General features: G+C 43.0%; 1 protein-coding gene across 1 annotated transcript; it reads left to right on the top strand.

Moving 5' to 3' along the window:
* Window positions 1-1,299: 1,299 nt before the first annotated feature.
* Window positions 1,300-2,426, top strand: LOC144761385 (MYG1 exonuclease-like). The gene is given in 2 exon segments (XM_078646787.1): window positions 1,300-1,534; window positions 1,536-2,426. Coding segments are annotated over 2 exon segments (1,023 nt in total). The 5' UTR covers window positions 1,300-1,346; the 3' UTR covers window positions 2,371-2,426.
* The last annotated feature ends 9,587 nt before the right edge of the window (window positions 2,427-12,013 follow it).

Genomic DNA, 12,013 nt, shown 5'->3' with positions numbered 1-12,013 from the left:
CTATGGACCTAATGGTCCTAACATAGAGCTAATGCAGCAGGGCTGATTCAACACATCAGAGATAGATCTACAACCAGGTATGTGTTGCTGATGATGACACGTGCAGCTATCCTGAGCAACATTCACTTGCTTACACAACAGAAACCACACAAGACAAGGATAATAAGAATTAAGTATACCCCTAAATACTGCAATGTCAGCCTGTGGTCACCCAAACTGCTGTTTGTATATTTCTCAGGTGTGCGAGCAATACAAACGTAAGTGACAATTGCACACATAATATTCGTTGTGAATTGGGTCCCCTGTTTTTTTTTCAAAAGCATACACTAAACCTAATGGCAAATGCCCCTATCACAAAGAACATTTTCAGGAGTAGGTCAGAAAAAAATATTTGAAATTAGGGGCCAAAGTTTATATTTTTCCTGGGTGAACTAGCTGTCTCTGACATAAAAGTGCAGTCATATATTTGACAAATGTCAGAATAGTGACTGAGTTACATCTGCACAAATGGCCATCTCCATCAACCGTTTACCAAACAGGGACAATAGACAGGTGTTCCATACATGCCCTTAATGCCTCAAAAGTATTAGGAAAATACACACACTAAGCTTGTGGAAGGTTTCTTGCTTAGCTCATATTGATCTCCATGATAATGAGGATGCCCCTTCAACGTAATCTACTAGTGGGACAAGCCTGCATGGCAGAGATATATGGGAAGAGTATGGTGACAGACAACAATCGTCTTAATTTATTTTCGGAGACATGGAGGGCGACTACATTGCAGCAGCCCCAGATCCCTGCTCCAAATGTCACCAGGGCAAGAAATCGTACGTTATATATGTTAATTATAGAAGCTAGGGGTTTGTTGCCTAATTTCCTTGCAATTCTAAAAGCTGCTTCAGTAGATTGTCAATTCTTTGTTTCCTATGATTAATCAGATAAGACCACAATCATTTACTCTCAAAAGGAAACACCGAAATGTGAAAAAGAAGAAACATAGGAAAGTTTCTTACCATTCATGTTTTGGGGCACAAGAAAAGAGGAAGTCTTCCCTATAACCATGACATGGGATTTTGTACTATTTGTCTTTAGGCCCCGGTCTTTCATAAAAAGATGGAAACTGTTGAGGAGTTTTTGTACGGTTATTCCTGTTCTTGCTATTAAAACACAATCATCAGCATATAGAAGAGCGGGTAGCCTCCTAAAACCAATCTTTGAAACATTGATCACTTCTACATTAAGAAACTTGTCAAGATCATTTATACACCATGCTTCCCCGCTGCTCTTTTCTGGCGCTCACAGTCTACCGCAGGATCTCTGCTTCCACGAGCTTCCCCGCTCTCCGCATGCCGGCAGACCCCAAGCGCCCCCGACAGGACGACGCCATGAGCAGCCGTATCGGCACCCATAACGGCAATTTCCATTGCGACGAAGCTCTGGCTTGTTATTTGCTGCGGACGCTGCCGCAGTACCAGGATGCAGAAATCGTGCGCACTCGGGACCCTAAAATTCTGTCAACTTGTGATGTAGTGTGTGTATGACCCTGAAACGCACAGATACGATCACCATCAGAGGTCTTTTGTGGAGACCATGAACAGCCTGAAACCTGAGAAACCCTGGGTGACCAAACTCAGCAGTGCCGGCCTGGTGTACTTACACTTTGGGTCCCGGATTCTGGCCCACATCCTGAGTACTAAGGAGGAAGATCCACAGATCTCAGTACTGTATGATAAGATGTATGAGAATTTTGTTGAGGAGATTGATGCCATTGACAACGGCATCTCCCAGTGTGATGCAGAGCCACGCTATGCCATCTCAACCAATCTCAGCTCCCGGGTTGGCCATCTGAACCCGCGGTGGAATGATGAACAGCAGGACACAGAGGATGGGTTCCGGAAGGCGATGGAGCTGGTGGGATCTGAGTTCCAGGACCGGTTACACTACTATCATGACTCCTGGCTGCCTGCACGTGCTTTGGTGGAAGAGGCTATCAAAGAACGCTTTCAGGTAGATGCCAGCGGGGAGATAGTGGTCTTGTCTCGCGGCGGCTGCCCGTGGAAGGAGCACCTCTTTCGTCTGGAGCAGGAGCTAAACGTGGAGAAGCCTATCAAGTTTGTGCTGTATACAGACCAGAATGGCCAGTGGAGGGTGCAATGTGTACCTGCAGGACTGAACACTTTCCAGAATAGGCTTTCGCTCCTGGAGGAGTGGCGCGGCGTGCGGGACGAGGAGCTGTCACAGATCAGCGGAATACCAGGCTGCATCTTCGTTCACACCAGCGGCTTCATCGGTGGGAACCTGACAAAAGAGGGGGCTTTGGCTATGGCACGGAAAACCCTAGAGAAACAGCTAGCTGCTAATGGACAGTGATCTCTCAATTCTCTTACATCCCAGCAAGCCTCCAATGGACGGTCGTCACTGAACACTATCCTATTCCAAGTAGTCTCCCCTCTGACTGTACCCCAGTGTTCACCGGCTAGTCTCACTCTGATGGAAGATTGTGCCGTGCCAGCTGGTCTGCACCCTTGGGTTCAAGCAAGGCTGCGGTAGACAATCCCTTCAACCCTTCCCTAAAGAAAAAGACCTACTGCCCCCTCCTTAAACTGGTTTAAATACAGATATTTTGATGTAAAAAAAAAAAAAAAGATCATTTATACACCACGTTTCATTTCAATTGGGTCACAAAGTTTACCATTCTTCCCATACCTCACCGACCCGTCACTACATTATGCATGGAAGCTGAAAATGGACCAAAGCAGAAACAAAACCCACAGTCAACATCTTGGCCCAGCATTTCCCTCTGTCCACCTAGTCAATTGCAGTGGTTAAGCCCATGGAAGCAAGATGAATCAAGCCACCCTTGGCCATGGTATATTTAGGAATGACAAGCTGGAGATTAAGGCATTGCTTGAGGGGCCCAAACCCTATCTAAACCTGTATTGTATGTGAGAGAAACAACCCTTCTCAGTTACGAATGCCCCAAAACCTTAAAGGAGAATTCTGCCAATATGTTTTCAGGTGGTATCTATTAAACAAATGGGGTGATAGCAAAGGGGGTCGGACCAATTACCTTTTTTAAAAATGAGAATTATATGTGCAACCAACCAGAATTTGGGAGGACCCTCAATCAATACACTTCTCAGGATTTTGATCAGAAGCTGGACCCTGAGGTGAGGGCTATCTATAAAAAGTTCCACTGGTATCCCATCAGGGTAGGAGGCTTTATGTCTCTGACTACAATTTAAAGCACAGGCAATCTCACTATAGCTACGTGGGGCAATCTCCAGACTATTGCCTCTCAATGCGGCATGACCTAGTTCAAAATAGCTATCAACGCCTTCATTAAAATTATATGGGTAACAGTCGGAACACCGCAGTCTTAACCAAGTGTGTTCCGACTACGCAAGCTGAACTATGCTTGCCTTAACCATGCATATGCCTTAAGCACACATATAGCTGCTGGGGACAGATGCAGGAAGACCTTGCCAGGAAGAGATCTGCGGTAAGTGGGGCTGGGCTGTAGTTTTCTGAGCTGAGGGGTCAGTTTAAATTTCTGGGATGTGGGGGTCAGGGTAGTTTTCTGGGCTTGGGGGGTCGGGGTAGTTTCCTGGACGGGGGGTCGGGGTAGTTTTCTGGGCTGGGGGTTGGGGGTTAGTTTTTTGGGCTGGGGGTCAGGGGTGGTATTCTGTGCTGGGTGGATCAGGGTAGAATTCTAGGATGGGGGGTCGGGTTAGTTTTCTGGGCAGTGGGTTTGGGGCCAGTTTTCAGGGCTGGGAGTTAGATTTTTTTTCAGGGTTGGGTGGGTTTTGGACTAGTTTTCAGGGCTGGTGGAGTCAGAGGTTTTTTTCAGGGCTTGGGGGGTCGAGGGCTGGGGGGTCTGGGTAGTTTTCATGGCTGGGGTAGGGTCAGAGTAGTTTTCAGGGTCAGGGTAGTTATTTAAAATTAGAGGTTTTATGGACAGTGCGGGGGTGAGAGAGGGTCGGCATAGTGCCTATTAAGGGACAGGGTTTAAAGCCTCAAGACTGGGGAGAGGAATGTGTAGTCGGGTAGTTTGTAGGACTTAGGGGAGGGCAGGGTGGTTTTTAGGGCTCAGGGCAGTTTTTTTAAAATAGGAGTTTGGGTTTAAGGCCTAAGGGCAGTGGAAGGGGTTGGAGTAGTTGCAGGGACAGCACAAGGGGGTGGGAGAGATTGAGTTAGTGTTTAAAGGTTAGGGACAGCGTGGGGGTTGGGAGGGGGTTGGTGTAGTTAGACCTCACAGTGGGGAGGGGGTGGGGGGAGTTTGTAGCTTGGAGCTGCGGAGGGGGATCACAACCTTAGCCACACATACCCCTTGACCATTCATGCCTTTACCACAAAATTATGTTTGAAAGGCATGCATGGTAAAGGAATGTATGTTTAAGACACATTTGTGGTTTACGCTACATGGTAGAGGCACGCATGGTTTAGACAGTTGTTCCTCTATTATACAACCCAGTTATATAGCTTGTAGCTAGGCTTTGGGTTTGTCAATGTTTTAGTCATGCTGAATGGCATGGGTGAATGTTAAAAAAAGGCTATAAAATGGCCTTAATCATAGTACTTCTTTTAATTGAAAGTGGGAGGGACTGAAGGAGGAAATGTGTGTGAAGGAGATAAACAGTGGTAAAAACATTAACAAGGAGTGAGTAATAGAAAATGCAATACTAACAGGTGAGTGGGTGTGTTTTGTGTGTGGGTGGTAGGGAAATACATAAATAGAAAAAGACGGTCCTGCAGAGATAAGAGATGAGGTGTATGATATGGGGATGGCGGATTTTAGAAAGGTGTGTAGAGGAAAAAGGGCACAAGTTTATAATAGAGATTGTAGAGGAATGCGATGTGAAGGAAAGATTAGGAGTAATTGGGATACTCCAAGACCATTACGCCTTCCACAGACATCAGTAATGTTTAATTCCTCATCTCATAATTTCAGATTTGAAACATTTTAAATCAATATTATTTACAGCAAAATCATTGTTGTTGCCATTTAACCTTACACATATAACAGCCATTGACAAAGCCAATAGTCCTGGCTTGTCTTAGGTGTACGTCAGTATCTGCATGCAATAACTGAAAGCACGTGGAAACAGCAAAATACCAGTTGAGCATCAATCTATGGAAATCACTCATCTTCTTTGTACTTGTTTAAGCCAAGCCCTGAATTACATAGTCCACGCCCATTTTAGAGACCACCCTAGCTTTTCAGCCCTCTTAAAGCCATGAGCGGCCAGACCTGCAAGTACAGTCAAACTTGTTTGGCACCTAACAGAATGGAGGTGCAGGGAGCTGAGCCACCCCCCTTACAATGAGAGCAGCATATGTGCAGAGACAAGGACTGAGGTCTAGATATATTTGCAATGTGTCAGGGACACAAAGGGTGCCAGATAGCCAGCTGCATGGCCAGGCCTTCTACTCCATGGGCATGGCACTTGAGTGTGGGTGTGTGTGCACCTAGCAATCAAATTACCCCGGAAGATCTGGCTGAGGCCGTGGAAATGGTTATACTTGATGCACAACCCTGTCTCATCCCAACAATATTCAAGGCACCAGTCATTTCACCTCAAGAAGTCACCTCGGAGAGAAAGACTCACCATTGTGCCCTCTCAAGTCCATTCCGGGGTGGCCAAATAGAACCCTCACCTAGCTCCCTACTATTAAAGCACTGCAGGAAAGGGGAGGGGATGGCTTAAGTTTGCACACAGGGGGACTGTAACAACAAGCACATGCTCCCTTGACTCCATTAATGTCTACACATTGTTCATAGTACATCATGGATACCTGGACTCAAGTTTCATTCCATTTATTTTCAGGCTATGACACCACTATCCTTGAATACTTAAAATGGCTTCATATAATTTTTCTAATACTGGTTACTATTTTCAGGGTCTATTTGAAATGTGCTTGCACTTAAAATACCCCATAAAATGTACTGAAAATCAGTAGAGGTCGATAAATAAAATAATTTCCAGTATGCCAGTTTAAGGATACTGCTCATAAATAACGGAGGTGTATTGACCTCCATTTGATAATAACATTTTCGCCGAACATTTTATCATTGCAGAATCCATTAATGATACATCTTTTCAAGACTGATAACCAGCTCAATAATTTCACATCAATGTTTAGGCCCATATTTATAATTGTTTCATGCAGCGCAACGTAGCAAGCCACCTTGCTGCACTGCATGAAAGGGAAAAGGCATGAATGTGCCATATTTAACAATATACGGCACATTCCTATCCTTTCCTAGCATTGGCGTACTTCTGACTGCGTAGTGCCAATGCAGGCACACCCGTGTCATGTTGTCAGGTTGCCTGCATTGTAGGCAGGATTGTTTTTGTGTAGGAAGGCATACCTTCCTGCACAAAATCAACCTCGAGAGGCATTTTCCTCTTTCTATGTGTGCTGCAGAAAGAGGAAAAAGCATGGGAAAATAAAGATATTTCTCCTCGTTACGCTTCAGCTGAGGAAAAATACCATTCTGAGGTCTACCACTAATGGTAAATCTGGGAATGCGCTATAATTCATGGATGGAGCCATAGAAACACCCGTGCTCCACCCATGCGTGTAACGCAAAGAAGCGATTTGCACTGCCTAGTGTTTCTCTAAATTTATCATGTCATTCAGGGCCACAAGAAGTGGGCTTGCATGGCTTGAAAATCTCACTTAGTATTTGCCTCGTCCTTGCGCCCCCTTCTGTGGCTCAATGTCGATGCAAAACCTTAATTAATCTGGCCCTTAATGTTTACTCAGGCGCAAGGGTTTTTGTTGTTACTTTCCCCCTTCTGATTTGCTCAGTTTACAGAGTGTGCTCTAAGCTTTAAGGCTAGGTTGTGTCATATAATATATTTAAATGAATGCAAATACAAACAACTTTTGTATCAACATACTGAACATTTATAAAACAATGCACAACATAGTAACCTTCAATAAAGGGACAAACCCTCCCATCTTGCTTATTTCCTGCCTGCTCTCTGCTCACCGATTATACATTGTTTCTGGCTTCATTCTCGACTTCATCTTTGATGAAATTATTTTTTGTTGGGGACAGTGGCTGGCTTTTGTACATTTTATAGAGAAACCCTGCTCTTTATACACATCCTAGATAATTACCACATATGACAACATCTACAAAACAAGAGATTGCCTCACTTTCATTGGTCATAGTTTAGGAGCTGTGCCTGGGCTACAGATAGGCTTTAAGCCTCTAAAGAAACCTTACCAGCCCGAGTAGAGCAGCATGAGACATTATATGCTGGCATAAATGCTTGCAGATGAAAATGGCGTATGCATTTTAAGCAAGAATTCACGAGAATAGGGGTGCACACCTTTTTTAAACTTGTTTTCCAAACTTTATGTAGGTACGTCCTCTGTTAGCGTGCAGCTTGGCTAGGTACCATACCCTCACGGCCCCTGGGTAAATAACAATCTCAAAATAGGGGCACATTGACGCCCCTGCCAAACGCACAACTGGAATTTGCCTAGAGCAGGCAATAGTCCAACTACTCAAGATAAGTCCATATATTACAGTGTAATCCAGTTTATGCACACTTTCATCCAATTTTTTAAACATTTTCTCTCCACACGCGGAGTGGATTGCCAATTTTCAAAGGTTCACATGTTAGGGCTGGTCCATCCGAACCTCTTGCACAGAACACGAGTAAAGCAATTTCATCAAAAGCAGTGTCGTTTATTTTAATACCCAATGTATTTCGGGCATCTGGTGCCCTTCATCAGGGGTCACTGAAATAACAAATGAAATAACTAATATTACCATTTGCAACATAAAAATCATCAAACAAATACATTAATATTCAGTTTAAGATACAACATTCCTTGTCTTTAGACAAACTTATCACATTGCTAACATAGCCATTATTGTACCAAATCCTGGTGGGATTTACTATCTGACCCCGTGTTTTACTTCTCCCACATCCTATTATATAAGCCAACTTTCTCAAACTCCTGAATTCCCATTGGCACCCAACCTTCCACTGCCGTCACGGGACTTCCAACTCAATTTCTTAACTGACCGATAGGGGGAGGGAAGAGGGATGGTACATACATCGGTCAGTTAAGAAATTGAGTTGGAAGTCCCATGACGGCAGTGGCAGGTATGAAATGCGCTGGCAACATTATAGTAAGATTGATGTTTTCGCTGTACGAGATAGGCGCAAGAAGTTATGAGTAGTATTAAATAGCAGTGCGGTTGAGGGTTTAAAAGAGATGTGGTGTGATTGTAGAAAGGAGGGGGGCAGAATGATTTGTGAGTAGGATAATATATGTTTGAGTGCGAGAGTGAAACGGAGGGAGGAGGGGAGTCTGGTAAGATGTGTGAATGTTGATAGACACGAAACAAGTGTGAATATATATGTGTTTAAGAGGCGAGTTTATAGTGTTTAATCCTAAAATGAATGAGAAGGAGGAAGTGAGTTTAAAAACCAGGGGGAGTGTTTGTAAGTTGGCGATTTCCAGTGGGGCCGGGGTAAGCCACATAGTAGAAGGTTGGGTGCCAATGGAAATTCAGGAGTTGGAGAAAGTTGGCTTATATAATAGGATGTGGGAGAAGTAAAACACGGGGTCAGATAGTAAATCCCACCAGAATGTGGTACAATAATGGCTATTTTAGCAATGTGATAAGTTTGTCTAAAGACAAGGAATGTTGTATCTTAAACTGAATATTGATGTATTTGTTTTATGATTTTTATGTTGCAAATGGTAATATTAGTTATTTCATTTGTTATTTCAGTGACCCCTGATGAAGGGCACCAGATGCCTGAAATGCTTTGGGTATTAAAATAAACTACACTGCCTTTGATGAAATTGCTTTACTCTTGTTCTGTGCAAGAGGTTCGGATGGCCCAGCCCTAACATGTGAAACTTTGAAAATTGGCAAATCCTCTCCGGGTGTGGAGAGGAAATGTTTGAAAAATTGTATGAAAGTGTGGCAGGGGCTTCAATGTGCCTCTATTTTGAGTATGCATTTTAAGAGCATGTTCGTGCCAATACAGACTTTAATTGTATATTTGCAATGGATGGATGAACAGCTGAAAATAATATTGAAACTTTGCGCCCAGTTTCGATGCCTTTGACTGACACCATCGCGGTCTTGGCACTGACCGACCTCCAGTTGGCGGTCCCAACACCACAAGTACTATGCGACCGCTCATGGTGCAGTTGCATACTCCCATTTCTCTATGGGAGCTTGTGCTGTGGCTGTAAACTGCCCCCAGCAAAAGCACCCATAGAGAAATGGGCAATTATATTAATCCCTGCTCCTCGTGGCAGGCACCTCAGGTGCCTGCCACGCGGCGCAGGGATTAACACCCCTTGGACCACAACTGGTTGCCGCAGGGTTGGAAGGGGGCCTTTTGGGGGCCCCAAAACTCGCTTTCCAACCGGCTTTCCCTGGCGGAAAGCCCAGCATGGATAAGCCGGTTGGAAACTGAGCATCGTAATCCCAATGGTAGAAATGCCATCCATTGGGATTACATGCTGTCTCCGACTGAAATGAGCTCCTTGAGCTCATCGGAATTCAGCCGGAATGACCTGCTGGTTTTAGCTTCGACCAACTGTATTTTAATGTGGCAGTTGGAAGTAAAACAGCGATGAGGCTTGGAATGTCCGAGCCTTATCTTAATCAGACACTATATGTGGAAGTGGTATTATTGGAACTACCCAGAGCTTCCACATTTCTGAGAGCACTGTTTTATAAAACCCTAGTGAATTTATCAGAATTTGGCTCTAAATACAAACTCACTGCTCTTTTCCCGAGCAGATAACATTCCAGACTCCACCTTGGAAAGAAGAATGGCGCTTCCTCACACTGGGGTATTTTCAAATATTAGTAAACTGCATTAAAACATAAAGCATTGGCACAGCTCAAATAAAACAGCATTTAGTAAATGCATTAGGTTTCGCCTATGTGAGTAACAATAAGAATTTTTTGTTGCAAGATGCAGTTTGCTGGGTAGCTGTACAATATAAATTACAGAAAGTGTGTTAAAGTGTCATGACTTGTTTGTGTACAAGAAGGCCATATATTGTGCTTACTAGTGGCATCATAAAGTGGGAAGATTTGGTAAATTTTAGAGGTCAAACATAGAAAAACATATACCTGATAATTAGGCTTAAACGTGGTGCATCTATGGGGAGAATAGGTAAAGGGTGGATGAAAAACCATACAAGTACACCGTAAGTGCTTTTTTTGCAAATCTATAAAAAAGAGATTATGAAAAATAGATGAAAAGGTGTTGTTTGTTTATTGTCCATTGTTAAGATAAACAAATGAAAATTAACTTAACATTTTTCAGATTACCATTTGAGTACTTGTACAATCTAAGTGAAAAAAACACACTGAAAGTGAGATCAGTTTCAGATGGGCAAGTTTTTTTTATTACAGATTTCTCTTACGAAGTTTTTCGCTATATTTTGCACTGGACATTATTATTGTGAAAAAAACCTAACCATGAACATAGTATCTGAAACAATATTGAGTATATGGTAAATATTTCACTTGTGTTGTCATTGGAGTTTTCTTACTCATGCTTTACAATTTTACTTTATTTAAGCAGTATACTGTGACATTTTCAATTGTTGTGCTCTATACTTTGAAGTTTGTATGTTTTAACAAATACTGTATTGACATTTGTTATAATAAGTTCCAGTGCCACTGCTCCTGCTGCACCATTGAAATCATAACCCTAGGGCCTGCTAGATAACTGCACTTTGCTTGTTATAAGAATGTGCAGTTGCTATTCTTTATATTTTATAACTATGAAAATACAGAAGGCTGGTTAAATTACCCTGACAACTCAACCCCCTTTTAGCAATTATTAAGCTAAAATACCATGCGTAAAGCGAGCTAAATTAGACAAAGCATTTGAAATGGTCGGTGTTAAAAACAGAGGAGAACTCACATCAAATAACAGGATTTTATTTTAAAGTATTCTAAAACAATTAACTTCTGAAGAAAGAACAACTGCACAAATACCATGCTGTCACCAAACATGCTTGCTCACAAAGACAAGCTTTGAAGCAATGTGACAACAATGCCCAGCAGCTGGAATTTTTGAATTCACTGCTCCGGAAACTATACAGGCCCCCTTCCCAGTCAGTAGAACAAACAGGCTGCAATCACAAAACTTGAGGAATACTTTTAGAACAGGCACTTGACTGTGTTTACAATCCAATACTCAGCAGTAGTTGCCTGGTGCTGTAATGTTATACAGAAACTGTCCCAATGGATAAAGAAGGTCAAAATATCCCTTCGGAGGACCACTGAGCATGCTAATGTAAAGCACAACCATCTCTTTGTTCGGGTTTACGTTATATAATGCGCCAAAAACACATGACACAGAAAAAAACAATTTTATTAGCGACAAAAACATGACACAAAAATATTAATTTTATGAGAAGAACAATATCATAAAGAATATGAAAATTAGTTACAAGTTCTACCCGCTAAAGCAGTGTTAAACAACCAGGTTTTAAATGCATGCAGTGTCAACAAAGAGGGGCAACCAAATAGGGCTATTTTTAAGGGGGTCCAGTGTACATGCCCTGACAAAACGTTAGACAACAAGAGGTACACAGTTCCCCAGAGAGATAGGAAGGATAAAGAAAACCAAGCAAGATAAGAGAAGGAAGGGAAATTCCCCTTTCAGAACTAAAACCCTCACACACCCAGCAAGCTAGGTGTTATGCTTCATCACTTGGGTTTTGCTCCTCGTCAGACTGGCCCTGCAATGTCTGACGGGCACCCATAAAGGGGCTCTTTATCGGAGATCTTTTGTTCCTGCCAGTTGTTGCATGTGTTACAAAAAGGGGTGGTGATAAATGGAGCATCTGAACCAATCAACACTCACACCCAGTCAACAGATCTGGGTTTATTCCATCACCGTTCTTTAACCCACTCTACTACCCCAGTTCAGACATGGCCATATGCAAATCAGACTGACCCTGTGCCTCATGGGAACAGTCCAGCCCGAACTGC

Source organism: Lissotriton helveticus, chromosome 6 (genome assembly GCF_964261635.1).
Source record: "Lissotriton helveticus chromosome 6, aLisHel1.1, whole genome shotgun sequence".
Classification (NCBI taxonomy): domain Eukaryota; kingdom Metazoa; phylum Chordata; class Amphibia; order Caudata; family Salamandridae; genus Lissotriton; species Lissotriton helveticus.
Note: the sequence above shows the minus strand (reverse complement) of the source record. Positions and strands in the feature narration are given on the sequence as shown.